At 39.4% G+C, this 16753-nt stretch overlaps 1 protein-coding gene across 1 annotated transcript in view; it reads left to right on the top strand.

Moving 5' to 3' along the window:
• LOC124721458 (thioredoxin reductase 1, cytoplasmic-like) overlaps nt 1-16753 on the top strand; it is a 103963-nt gene that overhangs the window by 40502 nt on the left and 46708 nt on the right. The window contains exon 4 of the mRNA XM_047246444.1: nt 2417-2609. Coding sequence (XP_047102400.1) covers nt 2417-2609 — 193 coding nt within the window. The remainder of the gene's footprint in view (nt 1-2416; nt 2610-16753) is intronic.

Below are 16753 nucleotides of genomic sequence, written 5' to 3'. Positions count from 1 at the left end.
TGTCAATGCTGGATTATGAAATTTTCTGCATCATAAAGGCCATTTTTAAAAACCTGCTTTAAGTAAAATAGTTTTAACATACAAAAACAAGTAACTGTTATTTATGGAACACAACAGGAGAGATTACAATGCAGAAATTATTACTTCTCTGTAAGAGCAAAATTTAATTAAGTCGAATACTGGACTGCACTATTAAATCAGTTTAGTGCTCATAGTTTTAGAAAAGTTCAGTGTAAGTAAATGGTTTATGTAGCCCAGCTACAAAATAAAATAAGAATCATTGATTTGAGAAGATCAATGCGCTTATTAATAAAAACTATTACCAAGAATTTGGTGCAGTGTAATTGGAATCAGTGTCTCTAGGAGTAGCACACATATCTGACATTGTCAAGGGCATGAAATATATCAGGTTGGTAGCTAAGACTGATGATTTAACAGAAATTTCGTTCTGAGCCCTCTGTAACATTGCAGAATGCTAACTTGTTTTTTAGATTGAGCTATTTTCTGACTAAAATTATTTTTTGTGATGTGCAGATTCATAACTACAGAAGCATTGTATTGTTGGTCACTCTCAGCAAATTACACAAAAGTGCTTTATGCTTCTGAAGCCTCGGGAACTGTGGGTGTTAGTACTTCGTCACTCCAGTTTCTGGTGCCATTTGTGGGTTGAAAACACTTTGTAATACCTCATCATCAGTCAGCTCTTCTTTGATAGTGAAATCTTTCAATTTTGATTCACTTACCAACTTCTGCTGAAACTGCACTCGCTTCATTAGTGGATGCTGAATTCAGCCCTCGTACAATTTCGGAGTGATTGCTTGTCAATTTGTTATTTACATCGTTTTCCATCTCGGCTGTTTGGACCAATTATGCCAAAGTTTTCACCTGACCTAACAATGCAACTTCTTATCTTGGTATGAATGTAATTGCTCAGCGAGACAGAAACTTTTTACAGACCAGGCACCGCTCCGAATAGTTCCAATGTTTGTTGAAAGTGTCTGACTGTACTACCAACAACACTAAGCTAAAATTACAGGAAAATTTAAGATGTGTGCCAGACTATCAGGTATGCTGCATTATCAAACGCTGAATTATTGCAGTCTTACTGCATACAAAATTACAAAAATTCAATTGTTGTGTGGTCTGCTTGTTAGTATTAAACTTCACAGAGAGGGTGTGGTGGTGGTGGTGGTGGTGGTGGTGGTGGTGGTGGTGGTGGTACATCATGAATGGAAAGCTGGGTTAACACGTAACACTAGGTGCTTTTTTCGCAACTGAGGCGGGTTTTTAGTTTTTTAATATATTAACCAATGATTGCTGATGTGCTGCAATGTTGAAGGTTCTTGAATGGAAATCCATTATGTGCAATTTATCTGGTAGGAGGTGGGTACAGAATATTATAAATTGTAAACATATTATTGGTAGTGTGTTTTACAATCTTCATCTCTTAGGTAAAAGTAGTTGTATGGAATGAAATAACTTAATCCACTTACGTTTAGAAACAAATAAAATCAGAAAGACTGAAAAGTTGTCTCGTTACTGGTTGTGATTTGATGTTAATGTAATCAAACTGTGCAGATGACTATCCAGTGGCTACCAGAAGAATGGTTGTTGAAATAATAAAATACAGTACATCCTAGGTCAGTGAAAATAGGCAACTCTTGTGCATTTCTAAATCGCACGAAACTTTAGAGCATTGTGGTGCAGTGGTAAGACACAGTGGGTTTCCTAAATCACTTTAGGCAAATGCAGGGATGGTCCCTTTTACAAAAGGACACAATCAGTTTTCTTCCCTATCCTTCCTTAATCTGTCTTTGTGTTCAGTCTCTAATGACCCCAAGATTGTTCAACCCTAATTCTCCATTTTTCAAAGAAAATTGAAACATGTCTAGTTTAACCATTTGTGAGTTAAGTATATTAACTGCATATCCTTTACTAATAAAAGTGATAATACACTCAAATTCAGAGTAATTTCATATACAAACTGTTTTTGTCACAAAAATTTTACTACTAGACAACCTGTAATTCCACGTGTTTAGTCGCAAAATAAAATGACAGTTTTCTTCACGCAAATACTATCTGTCCTATCTATACCACAAAAAACACCTCTACACCCCTGCAGTATCTTGAAAGAGAATGTGAACCTTGCTTTTTTAAAGGTTACATAGTGAAGACAGACAGAATGTTTAGGAAGACATGGCTGAGAGAGTAATGAGGAGATGACTCAGTGAAATGTTTGTATGAAAGTTGATATTTGCTTAAAATATTTTTCATAGTAAGAGCTCCTCTGACTCTTGATTGTGAATTACCTATTCTTTGGCTTGATACATTCCCACTGATTGAAATTTTATATCTGTAATAAGTGATTTCATTGCTCCATATTATGTACCACAATTTTAGAATGTTTTGTCAACAGGAGGCTGCAGCGCTTGGACGGAAAGTAGCAGTATGCGATTTTGTCAAACCTTCACCCATGGGAACAACATGGGGTCTTGGAGGTACATGTGTTAATGTGGGTTGTATCCCCAAAAAACTTATGCATAGAGCAGCCCTTCTTGGACATGACATAAAAGAAGGCCCAGCATTTGGTTGGAGAGTGTCTACAGACAGTGAGTTGGTTATTTTATACGATTTTTCTTCATTTGAAATACATGTTGCATGGAGCATTCTGGAGGTGGCTGTTATCCTGTAATGGATATCAAGTGGGTGGTGGTGGTGGTGGTGGTTGTTTTTTTTTTATTATTTTTATTTAATTGTAGTAAGGAAATTGAGATCTGAACTGTTGTCTATTAATTGCTACATAACTAGTGTCATGCTGTTGATTCTCTCTGTAATAAAGGGAAGTTTAATGGTGATAGCGAGAGGAGGCAATGGTAGAGGTGTGAAGCAGACATTTTTTGTGCCAATGGGGAAAGGGGAGGTGTCAGCATCACAAAAAATGTGTATTAGATCGTAAAGAAAATGTTTGATAAGGTGCATAAAGTATTGAGTCAAGCATTGCTTCACATTTCAGTGTGCTGATAATTTCACAGTGCAACACCTGTTGAAACTGAAGCATTTAGTTCACAAAATCAATTGATACATTTTCACAGATTACACATTTTACCCCAAAACCACATACAATCTTTCTCAATGTGTTCCTTCAGCTCACCAGTGGTCAGATTCATGCTTAAGTATATGTTAATTCTATGAAGGAACAATAGTACTCCCTGTTAGTAGCCATACTTATTCTGAAAAAATCTTCCTCTCCAGCAAACTTGTCATTTGTGATAAACATGCCTGAGTGCTTAGTCACTTCAGCACACAGTCAGCTTTGCCACTGAAATTATCCAAGCATCATGTTTCATAAGCATATTTCCTGTGCTTTCTAAGACACCTCCAGAACTTCTGGTTAATTGCAGAAGGTGTAAAAAGTTTTGTCACAGAAATGTATTTTGGCCCGTAGTGTATCAACCAAGTTCTGCGCTGCCTCCCATAGAAAACTTACCGTAAAAATTGTTCTGCCACTACATACACAATCTGCTTATCAGTAAACTGCATTGTCTCAGAAGCTCCTGTTTAATTACCTCTGCCTTATTTGTCACATGTCAAAGAAACACGATTTCATCTTGGTGCATTGTCAGCTCATATGGAAACTTGTTCCGCAGACTCTGTAATCAGAGAAGTGCCAGTAAGAGCTGGCTCATCCTCATACCACAGTGTGAGCGTGTGGCTAGCTAGTTGTGTGTTAGTAATCCCTTTTAGAGAGAAAGTAAAGGACTAAAGCTACTGATGGTAATCGGCTCTCACCAAGTCAAATTTTATAACCCACTGTAATAATGTGGATGTTTATCCATCTTGTTGGCTCTCACCATTTTTTTTTTTTTTTTTTTTTAATTTACAAAGAATCCTTTATTGATTGAAAAACTGCAAAGAAAGTAAGCATCCAATTATATGTACCTTGCATATAATTTTCTATAGAAGATTAGAGTAAGCAAATAATGCTTTCAAATGAAGTTCCCACTATATTTAATTTGTATTTCATGTTTAAATTATTTACATATTATACACAAGAAACTAGTTCATTCATGATAGTACTTTTTCCATTTAAAAGAAGTTACACTGTCAGTACTGAGTACTAATGATTCAAAGACTTGCCTTTGGATTGAACTGTGTAAGCTTATCAGTGTGGAATTAATGTCCTTCATTCTGGGAAAAAAGTTCCTCCAACAGTTAAACTGACCCTAACATAAACATAATTGTGGATGCAGCTTTGTGAAGTCAATGAAATTTGGACCAAGGAAAATCATTATTGGAACCTGTAATAATGTTGTTACACTTATTGTGCAACTGTTTGTTTCTGTATAGGCCTTAGTTCTAACTGCAGTTGTTTCCATGCCAACGGCAAAGGGAAGTGAATATGTATTTAACATCACATGTATTTTGTGAAAGACGTGGAAATGGCATCTTGAAATATGACTAGATTGTTTTAATGTTTCTGTACCTTTCATAACATAGATCTGCTCATATTGTTAAAGATGATGACTGGGAGCAAATAATGCTCTGGACATAAGCACATTTTGCTGTTTAGAATATACACTGAGAATAACATCTTTGTAGCAAGTTAAGATAATGTGCTGAAGAGCATCCACAAAAATTTAAGACTTCCAAATCTGATTGTCTCACAAATGTTAAGAAAATGTTTTTATTTAAAACTGGTCTACTCCACAAAAGGAGATCACTGTTGTTCGAAATTGAAATATTTTTAACTGTGACACCAGATTCAAAATATCAAGTGTTCCATAGTATCAGTGATACAGGCCACATATGAAAGCCATTGATTTTTCAGTTTTGTTACCATTAATGTCCGTTGATAAATCTTTCTCTTTAAAATTCAGAGATACCTTTCAGATCATTCCTTGGCTAGGACAGTGTATTTAACAGTAATATGCTAAATCTTCATAACAGCTTTGCAGGCATTTCTGAAAGGCTTTTTCTGGAAACATTTCAGTCCATATCTACAAATAAATCATGTTTCAGGAGCTACTGTACTCATTGCTTCTCCCACACTGACACTCGCTTCATATAAATTCTGTTGATGGAGAATGTAGTGTGTTGCAAAGATCTCTTGTGGAATATCTCTTGCAAAAAAAAAAAAAAAAAAAAAAAAAAAATCTGCCCCTGTTTACAAAACTCTTTGCATTTCTTTTGATAAGCTCTGGTACCTTTGGTTGTGTATGGCTCGCACCAGTGACACTCACTCACTCTCTCTCTCTCTCTCTCTCTCTCTCTCTCTCTCTCTCTCTCTCTCTCTCTCTCTCTCTCTCTGCAGCACCCCACACATAACACACTTTTAACAGTGTATTTGTTCTCTTCTTATTGTAACAGTTTTACTTATAGATCTTTTTTATTTTATGTGACTCTGTGAAATTATTGCATATTGTTTTATTTACATGTGATTGGAAACAGTCTGAAAATGGTTGTAGGTGTGTTGCAGGGTAGGTTGTGCTGAGAAATAATTGTTGAGGTAAAAACTTCATATGTTGCGCTGTTTTTGAACTCAATTAGCATTGAAGGTAGTGAATCAGGCTGTTGCATATGCACATTAAAGTGGCTTGCCAGGTACAGCTAGTGTCAGTTGGTCTCACAGTGTAGACGTCAGTGCACGAGAAAGCTCAGCCTTCAGCTCAGATTTGATCCTTACTATCATCTGATGTCCAATTTTTGAATCACTCTCTTGTTTGTTTTTTAGGAAACCAAAGAAAGAACAAATTTGGCAACATCATTTCTGGTGGGCCACTTGAATTTTTGTATGTAACGGTGTGATAGCTTAACTTCAGTGCTAATTAACTCTGAAATGATGCAAAGTATAGAATTTTTTTCTTAACAATTATTTCTCAGCACAACCTACCCTGTAACACCCTTACAAGCTTTTACTGTTTGTGACCACCCTCTATTCATTACAACACTTACTTGTAACCGTTTCAAATGCCAGGGTGCTTCTCACTTGAATAAACAAATAAGAACAAATCTTTGTAGTTATGTGGTAGCCCCATAGCAGCATTTGAGGCTCTTAAATTTCTCTGAAATAAGTAGGGTTTGTGTCCCTACAACACCATTTTTTATGTTTTATTGTTTGTTGTTGTGTTGCAAGCATAACATGAAATAGCAAAGGTATGCTGAACATAAAACATTTCGCCACTGACAGATTTATGACAGTCATTTACTGCCAAGATGTTTCAGCATATGCTGTTAATGAGAGCATGTTGCTTTCAGTGCACATGAAGGGGCAGCCAGGTGCAATGTTCAGCTCACTGTACCCAGAAGTGGCACAAGCGGTGGCATACTACGTGGGTAAATGGCTGGCTTTAAGGGTTGTGCTCAGGAAAGGTGTCAACACCTCAGCAAAACAGCCTGTATTACGTGACACCTGTGTGAAACATCGATTTTTGAACACTGTCCACCTCAAGAATGACCAATTTCTGTGGATGCTGTTACAGAGGCCTTCTCTTATGATCAGACTGTATAGGCTTGCCTTTGCTAAAGTGAAGTGAATATCAGATGGGACAGAGATACTTAATTTGTGGTCATCTCAGTACAGATCAGTATGTGCAGATCCTGAAAATATTATGGTGCCAAGTGTGAGGATCCTCCATCCCAGTGGAGTAATCCAGTTCCAGTACTACTACTCACTGGTTCACACAAGTCGAATCATTCGGCAATGATTTTCATGTCAGGCTGCCAGCGACCTGATTGGCTGGCGGTTTAGAGCACTGGACTTAACTGCAATTGAAAATTTGTTGGCGCAAATGAAGCACCACGAGAACTCAAGAGTGGCCACATGCACACCTGACCAACTGTGGGACCTAGTGGTGGATACATGGGAGAGTCTTGTGGATGATATGACGTATTTCCAGAGGCTGGCCACCTCTGTGCCTCATTGGATGAGGTAGATAATTGATGCCAATGGTGGGTGGACCTCATCCCCGATGTGAAACTTCCCTTGTCTCACATTACTCCACTTCGTATTACACATTTGATATAATTGTACATTTGTTAACTGGAAATCCACATTAAGTCATTGCCTTTTATATTTTATTCATTGATTTTCTGCTGCTTAACACTTAATGACTGTAAATTTTACACAAAGTGCAAACAAGTCATTTGGAATCAAAATAGAAATTATGTCCTAATATAAGAAAGTCAGAGAAAACACTTAATATCAACTAATATAGAAACAGGTAAACCCTAAAATAATAATATTCTCTTCCTTTCTGCATCTGCAACATTTTCTGCATTTGTTATGTAAAAGTGCCAGCATGGCATACAAAAGCTCTTTCAAGTTAACATTCTTCAGTAGTCCAAGGATAGCATTCCAATCACTGTTCCCATTTCTCTCTGTTAATCTTCAGAATATGCATTCAGTATATCCTCCTTCAGACTGCACATTTGAAGCATTGGCCTCAACTGAACATGTATCAGACTGTGAATGACTGAAAGATTGTTTTCTGTGTTTGTCTTGTTCCATTTCTTTGAATTGTTTCAAATGTTCCCTGCATGGAGACGATGTTAGCGACTTAAGTGATTCAGAACATGCTGATTTTACTATATCAGGTGGCTCATGATGTGGATTGTATGGCTGGATACCATTTGGACTCACATTTACTCTGTTGTTTCAGTCTTGTATGTCAAACTCTTGGTGTATTACAAAGGCATTCTCTCTAAGTGTATGCCTGTTACATGGTAAGAGTCCCTTTTTCCAGAGGCTGTTCATAGCATTTTCCATTGTTGTTGCTCTCAAGTAGGCTGTAATCAATGAAGAGGCTACTATTTGACCTGGGTTATTTGCCGACCAGTTTCCTATTTCTTGGGGATAGTGCATTTTAAACAGTCCCATGTGTTCCACGCAAGAGGCTGCATTTTATGCGTGAAGTGGTGTGATAAACACATGATATGGACACAGTTTTCTCTTGTTACGTCTAAGATGCAGGTTGATATTATGCCCATCAGCTATTAGCACAACAGTATCATCACCAGGTGGCTTCACAAACTCCACAGAAATTTTAAACTACTTACAAGTAAACCTACCCAAGAGATACACTGTGAATTTGATCACTTTTGAATATGTTTTAGTTGTAAGGTACCTCTTATTTGCAGGTAAGAGTGCATTTTACTTTATTTCCAGTTTTGTTATTCCACATAAGTCAAGTGAATGTATCAGTGTGCACAGAGTAAGGAGCGAGTGGTGGGATCCCACACTGGCTAGCAGAGGCAATTGGCAATCTGGCACTTTCAGAGCCAGTGGATGAGGTGCTGATGCAGAACCTGCTCATGATATCAGAAAAGCGATTTATAGGGAAAGTACATTTATTCTGGCACAAATCAAGTAGTTATTAATGAATATTTGTTAACAAAACTTGTCTTTTACTACTTAGACATTAGGAGGGGTCTAAGGGTCATAAATACCGTATTTCAGTAATTTTACGAAGCCAGGAAACATTGATATTAATAAGTAAATGAAGAACTTTGGCATAGCCAAAGATGTACGATCTTATACCAACTATACTGACTGTACCCTTAAGTTACAGACTGTGCGCAGTAGGATGCCTTTCAATCTAGTCATGCAGTAGACCATACTGTCGTACTGTTAATAGTTAGCTTATAATCAGTGTGAAAAAGTTAATTTTACCATGTTTCTTAAATACATGCATCATAATGGCATCCCATGTACAAATTATTTGCTCCCCTGCCCCCCCCCCCCCCCCAAAAAAAAAAACCTTCATTCCAGTTCATTACATAAAACATGTTGCACTTTCAGAATACGACAGTGCTACAATGTCTCTGCAAGGGAACATAAAACTAAGAGAATATCTCCACATAACTGTTGGGAAGAATTCGTATGCAGCGGCTCACTAAGTCAATTCAAGGATGGACTGCCTTAATTATCGCAAAACTCGGGTGGGAAAGCATGGCCAGTTATACTGTATGCCACTTATACCACCACCTAAGGACCGAGCGAGGTGGTGCAGTGGTTAGCACACTGGACTCTCATTCGGGAGGACGATGGTTCAATCCCGCGTCTGGCCATCCTGATTTAGGTTTTCCGCGATTTCCCTAAATCGCTCCAGGCAAATGCCGGGATGGTTCCTTTGAAAGGGTACGGCAGACTTTGTTCCCCGTCCTTCCCTAATCCAATGAGACCGATGACCTCGCTGTCTGGTCTCCTCCCACAAACAACCCAACCCCCCCTCCCCCTACCCCCCACACCACCACCACCACCACCACCACCCCACCACCACCACCACCACCACCACCACCACCACCTAAGGACACACCAGCTAAACGGAGACATTTCTGGAGTTGGGAGGATTCTTGTATAGTGTAGAGCAAACTAAGACTTGTTACTTTATATACACCCATTCAGACGTTTGTGGGGTGAAACACCACCTTAAAAAAGTTTAGTTTAATATTCCTGAATGGATATTGTTGAACCAGTAACAGATATTTTTAAAAAATTCAAGTAAAAGTTGTGTTGTTTTTAATGTTTGTTACCGTGGTGCACCCAAAGTTGCCATAAAAGTCTTCCCTCTTTTTGCCCCCGAAATCCTCTCCCTTTCCCTATTTCGTTTCTTGTTTTGACATTTGACTAGTAGCAAAACATATAGCATGATTAATACCAAAATCAGTCATATATGATGAAGTATTTCAAAGATGAATTTGTCAGAAATAAGCTAAAAATCTCTGTATCACTACATGCATATGTGATGAGTGTGCTTCAGTGCTAGTTGTCATTTAATGTTGTTTAATAAGTCTCTCCCATGTGAATAGATTCTAAATGCATATTCTGCATATATTGTTCTATATACATATTTTCTTCTAATTTTATGAAATATAAAATATCTTGTGGTGTTTTCTTTTGCATGCAGTGTAATATATATTTTCATGTTGCAGCCTTTTCAGATTTAATTATGTCATTTATTTGTGTGAAGTGCATCTTTGGAATACCACTTCATTATTTATGATTGAACTTGGGATTAATGATGCTATACGTCTTGCTATTTGAGAAACGTTGAAATGAAAACAAAGTAGTGGGTGGAGGGTGAGATTTTGAAAAAAAAAATACTTTTTGGAAATATGTGGTAAGGTCTTATGGGACCAAACTGCAGAGATCATTGGTGCTGAAGCCTAAACATTACTTAATGTAATTAAACTAACTTACGCTATGGACAAAACACACACACACACACACACACACACACACACACACACACACACACAAAAGGGAGGACTCGAACATGTCAAAGTTGATCAAAATTGTAGTGTATCCCTTGGGTTGATTTACTTGTTAGTAAAACCATGACTCTGAATAATCCACTTATCAGAGTTTCAAGCTGAATACCCTGATATGTAATAGTGTGTCATAATATGCAATACCGTCATTTATTAGGACACCCATGGTATCGCTTATTACAAATAAGCCATCTTGCTTTACAAACATAGCCCCGTAGTTACGCTGCTTGAGGAAAAGTCATTATAGCAACTGAAAGAGTACTTTGTGAAGAATATAATCACAAGGACAGTGTTGCAACAGCTACTCAGCTTCAGATATTAAATCCCTATAAGCACATTTGTTCAAAAAAACATGAAATTCAACAGTTTTAAAATAAAGGTCTCTTGACAGTGTGCAGCTCAGTAATGGTATTACCATCACTGTTCTACGCCTCAGGTGCTGTGAGAATTGTTCTGATATTTCCCAGCAAATCTGAACACCTACTTCAATCAGAATCTAGCTATCTCACATTAGTGAACTCTCCCATAATATGTACCCTTCCTCTGTATTCAGAATTGCTTTCAGTAATGGTAGTATAATTTGAGTAAATTAAAAACAGTATCAAATTGGAACATAAATAGTCACTTTCCCAAATTAGAATTTAATTTTTTCTGTTCTGCCTACTACTTCTGTGAATAGTTGTATGCATACAGACAAAACTTGCCCTTCAGCAGTTTAATTTGGACAAAATTGTTTTTCAACTTAATAGTCGCAAATTTTAGTGTTCCGTGCTCAAAGGACAAAAGAACTGATGTTCAGCTTGGTCCTTACATGTGAGTGGGTAATTTGAGAGAGAGTTTTTCAGTACTAGTTTCGTTCATGCCAAAGAATTGAATAATTATTCAATTAGTTTGCTGTTTCCTCAGTTTGAAATGTGAGCTTTGCAAAAAAATACACACAGTACTGAGCGGCTATACCTAATCACTGCTATGCCCGTTCTTCCAAACTTTTCACCTGTATATCAGATGAAGGAATGCATGGTTCTGAAATCTGACATATCTTTTGAAGTTTTCTTTTATTATTTGAATAGGAGTCAAACTGTAATGAGGAGGAGTACAGTAGCATAAAGGATGCATCATTAGATAAGTGAAAAATTTGTACTTAATGACAAGCAGCGGTACAAATAGAGAGTTGGGGTTCACATTACTCAAACATTGCTGAAGGAAAGTGCATTTTGTTCTGCTACTCAAAGCTCTGATAAAATACTTTTATAGTGAAGTGTCAAATAGAGAAACAGTTAATATTTCTTCAGTACTTGCTTCCACTGTTTAAATATATCGGCAGTTCAGTGGTATTTAATTTTAGAGGGCAATGACATTCCACCTACTGAATATCTGTACTCCATGCATTTCTAATGGTCAACAATCAGACCAGGGAAAAGGCAATAAATTATATGCTTCGGGGAAGTCTTCAATATTCCAGACAACATGTGATAAAAATGAAAGCCAACATTCAATATGTGATCAAGAGTATTTGGGCACCTGTTAGTGGACACCACTATGGAGTGTGTCCACCCTTTACCTTTATGATGGCATCAACTCTGCTAGAGACACTTTCAGTAAGAATGGCAGCTGACTTTTCCTCCAGAGAAACAAGAAAAAGTAGTGATGTTGATTCATTGGGTTCATATCATAGCTCTGGGTATGCCAGTTCATTTCAGAAAAGTTATTGTCCCCAAACCATTGCTTCGCTAAGGCAGGGTGCATTGTCATGCTGATGCAGCCCTTGCCCTGAGCTGTTCCTCTGCTGTGCATGGTACTCAATGTTGTAAAATATATTCATAGCTTTCCACATTTAGCATTTGCTCAAGCACAGTAAGGGGACCATACCCTAACCTGGGAAAACATCCCATACCATAACACTTCCTCCTTCATACTTCACTGTTGGTAACACACATGATAGCAGGTATTCTCTAGGCACTCACCAAACCAAAACCCTTCCATCAGATTTCCACAGAATATAGCATAATCCATCACCCCAAATCACTCATTTCCAGTTGTACACTATCCAATGGTATTGCTTAGCATTGACTATAGAAATGTGTGGCCTTTGAGGAGCTGATCAACCATTGTACCCCATTCTTTTTAACTCATTACTCAGTCATTGTGCCATCTGGCCTGCTGGTAGCTCTTTGGAATTAATGAGTGATTCCTTTTGCTGATTTCATGCAATTTTTTAAAACCACTTTCCACAATGATAAACGGTCCAAGTCTGTCAGTAAATGAAGTCTGCTGGTCTTGGTTTAGATTTGGTTGTTTCATCACATTTTCACTTCAGTCACATCATGAACAGTCAACATGGGCAGCTTTAGAATGTTTCAAATGTCCTTGATGGACTTGTTACTCAGGTGACATCCAGTGATTAGTTAATGTTCGTACTCTTTAAGCTGTCCTGACCTCACCCATTCTGCTGTTGCGGCTTCTCTACCGATTACCAAATACTCCTTGCCTCTTTTTATAGTGGTGGGTCCACCTCTTGTGACATGTAATGGTCAATTCCATGTTACGTAGGGGTGTCCAGTTAATTTTGATCTAATAGTGTGCAGGTATGCACAGAAGTATGCTGGCATCTATCGTAATTTCTCAGGTGCAGGAATTACTATTGGGAATGCTCGCTCTCTCTCTCTCTCTCTCTCTCTCTCTCTCTCTCTCTCTCTCTCTCTCTCTCACACACACACACACACACACACACACACACACACTCTTTTAAAGTTACTCGCTCTCATCAGTCCATACATGTAGGCTAATCTCAGGAACTGTTCTAGGGATTTTGATCCAGTTTTGACTAATACATACTCTGAAAAAGATGCTATTTTCACCTAGTGAATTGTTGGTTTAGTGGTAGAGCAGGTGGCTGGGAACCAAAAAGTTATGGGATCAAATCCCACGTATATCACTTTTTTTCACTTTGCCGTTTAACTTAGCATTCATCTCTGTGATGTGGGGATAAAATACAATGACAATTTCAAGCTACCAATTTCCAGTCCCTCAGATCAGCAGTCGCAATTCACACACTTAATTTACTGCAAATTCTTCGAACAACAGGCACTGTGTTACGGAACTTTGAAGTATCTGTGATGTGAGACTTACAATTTGAAATAATCAAATATGTTTAAACAATAGTTTCCTTTGCATCATTAGACAAAAATGTAGTGTTCTATTTTTTTTATACTTCATGTAAAATGTTTTCCAATAAACTACTTCAGCAACTTTGCTTCATTTACACACAGTACATTCTTTAGTAGTGCAGAAGATGACTCAGCTTTCTGCCTCCCTTGAACTGAACCTGGAGGTGGACATAATTCTTTGCGTGGGAGGGTGAAGAAGTCCGCCATTAAGACGTCATAATAAAGAATTAAGACAATGAGTCTCAACAATGCATCAAAGTGCGTACTAAGCATCACAAGAGGAGTGCTGTAACATGAGCTAAACATGTACATCTTGCATGGTTGTTCTTATTTTTTCTTTTATTGGTGCCATCTTGGCCAGCCTCCTAATACATATTGAATCACTCACACCCACATACGCCCACGATTCACATTCAGTATATACATTGGTTGTAAGCTTATTACTTACATTATGATATGCTCCCATCATTGTCATGAGATGTCATTCCAAATGCAAATTCAATATGGAACTCTTAACATTTATACCTCCTAACAACTTTCCTGCCATGCGCCGCTTACATCGTGTAAGTTATATGAAAGTGATGATGGTATTCACTGAAATTTATTCGTAACTCTGCACAATGGCATGCAGACAAAATATTCTATACCACACAACTCGTCTGGCCATACATACTTAGGGCTACCCATACAAAGCCAGGTCAGGTCACTATAATAGCTATATTTAGTCATTTGAACCAGTATGAAATCCCAACATGTAGGGAACCACTTAATCTGTATCTGACGATCATTGCAAACTAAAATAAGTAATGTTTCTAGTTAAAATAAGTAACTGACCCATGTGCCAGTGACTTTTGAAATATCACGTGCATCCCAAGCAGGAACGATTGAGTTTTGTCTCCAGTATGAATTTTGTAGCATTGTGCTGAGCAAACCCATAGTACCTCGTTAGTGATGTGTTGCCCACAAATTATCATTTACATGTTCAACTGTTAGGCACTTGATATTTCCAGGTTGATCATTACTTCAGTAAAGTTGTAGACACCAACAGGAACCGAGCGAGGTGGCACAGTGGTTAGACACTGGACTCGCATTCGGGAGGACGACGGTTCAATCCCGCATCCGGCCATCTTGATTTAGGTTTTCCATGATTTTCCTAAATCACTCCAGGCAAATGCCGGGATGGTTCCTCTGAAAGGGCACGGCCGACTTCCTTCCCTAAACCGATGAGACCGATGACCACGCTGTCTGGTCTCCTTCCCCAACCAACCAACCAACAGAACCCCTGCTCCCATGAGCTCACAACTCTGCTGTGAGCATGTGATTGTTGAACGCTAGACTCTTGTCTTTAGCTGTACCGTTTCCCTTTCCATGTTGCAGATTTTAATCTCTTGATGTTGTGTATATTGCCCCAGCCAGAAATGACTGGGTACAGATGTGGTGAATCTGGGAACTCTGAGCAGAGAACAGATAAACATTACCAGTGCACTGGAACCACAGAATCTGGGTACTCTTCAGCAACCATTATTAGCAATGGTGGTGGAACACTGTGTGTCACAGGGGAGTGGGCATCTTGGCTTAATTGTCCAGTCCACAAGGAAGATATAAAACTCTTTAAAAAAAATCTCAACCTCTAGGTGGGCTGGTTGCTGGGGACTGAATGGCTCCATCAGTCTCTAAGAAATTCGGACAGATATGACCCTAAATCGTTGCCCTCCCTAGGAACATCTTGGGGTAAATGTAGGGCTTCACAATGACAGGATCCATATTCACCACATTACTTAGTGGGCAGCAGAACTGATGGGTACTCCTCTCTGGAAACAAAGCCTCTGTTTTTAGTTGAGCGCCTCAAGGATAAGTTTGGAGATGTGACAGCGCTGTCCAAAATGCGCAATGGGATGGTTTTGATTCAGGCGGCATCCCCAAACCAATCCCGGGTGTTGCACGCCTGTGACAAGCTGGGTGATATTCCTGTTTCGTTCACTCCCCATAAAAGCCTCAATGTGGTCCAGGGAATTAGTTTTCATCGCGACCTCCTGCTGCAGTCAGACGATGAGCTTCGTGCCAATTTAGAATGGTTTCATCCAGCACGTTTACAGGGGACCCAAAGACAATAGGGTTGCTACCAGTGTCTTCATCTTGGCCTTTGAGGGTGATTCATTACCTGAAAAGGTCAAGGTGATGGTGTACCGATGTGACGTCAAACCCTATGTCCCTCCCCCAATGCAGTGCTTTTTAAGTGCTGGAAATTCGGGCACATGTCGTCCCGGTGCAATTCCAGCACCACATGTAGAGACTGCAGACGTTCACTGCATCCGAATACTCCATGTGCGCCTCCTCCCACCTGTGTGAACTGTGGAAAGCATCACTCCCCTGCTTGCTGGACTGCCCCATACTCCAAAAGGAGCGGAAAATTATGGAGTAAAAGACCTTGGAAAGGCTGCTTACCGTGAGGCTGAACTCAAATATGAAAGACTAAACACTGTTCCCATTCTATCTTCTTATGCTGCTGCCACAATAGCGTCGCCATCGATGAAGCCATTACGCTCGTCATCTAAGGTTACTCCAGTGGGCCCCCAGGGCTGTCCATCTTCCTCCCCCCTCCACTGGCTCCAGAAGGGGTCCCTTCGGACTCTACTTTCCATGGTCTCCTCTCCCCCACTGGACCATCGGACACCAGCAAGTGGCTGAAAGTCACCGGCTGCTGGCTGAAGGGCTTCAAGGTCTTCCTCTGTCACCCCTCCCAGCAAGCCCCTAAGGAGCGGCAAGAGGGGAAAACTTCAAAGAAGTAGTCCTATAAGAAAATAAAGCATCCAGTGTCCTCCGCAGCAGCACTCCCCCATGGCTCTGCATCCAAGAAGGAGGTGGAGATTCTGGTGTCCCCTGTGGACCTAGATGTCACTGACACCTCGGATGCAATGTTACTAGATGCCAACACTTAACAAGTGGCCTAATTTGCCTCCTTGGTCACTCCATGCCTCCCCAGTGGACTGCGGCATATTTTTTTTTCCATCTGGCTGAGTTATGTCAACTTTTAAGCAGTACACTTGCTTCCTGTATTGTCCTTCAGGAGACCTGGTTTCCTGCAATGTGGAACCCCGCCCTTCATCGCTATCGGGGGTACTACAAAAACCACCCTGACTGTGACAGGCCGTCAGGTTGAGTATGCATCTTCGTCCTTACCTCTGTCTGTAGTGAACCTGTGCCCCGTCAAACACCTTTAGAAGTTGTGGCAGTCAGGGTGAGGACAATGCAGGAAATTACCGTCTGCAACATCTACCTCCCTCCAGATGGTGACGCACAGCCCCATGTTTTGCTTG

This window comes from Schistocerca piceifrons, chromosome X (assembly GCF_021461385.2).
Source record: "Schistocerca piceifrons isolate TAMUIC-IGC-003096 chromosome X, iqSchPice1.1, whole genome shotgun sequence".
In the NCBI taxonomy this organism is placed as follows: Eukaryota; Metazoa; Arthropoda; class Insecta; order Orthoptera; family Acrididae; genus Schistocerca; species Schistocerca piceifrons.
This window is presented reverse-complemented; position numbering and strand designations above follow the sequence as displayed.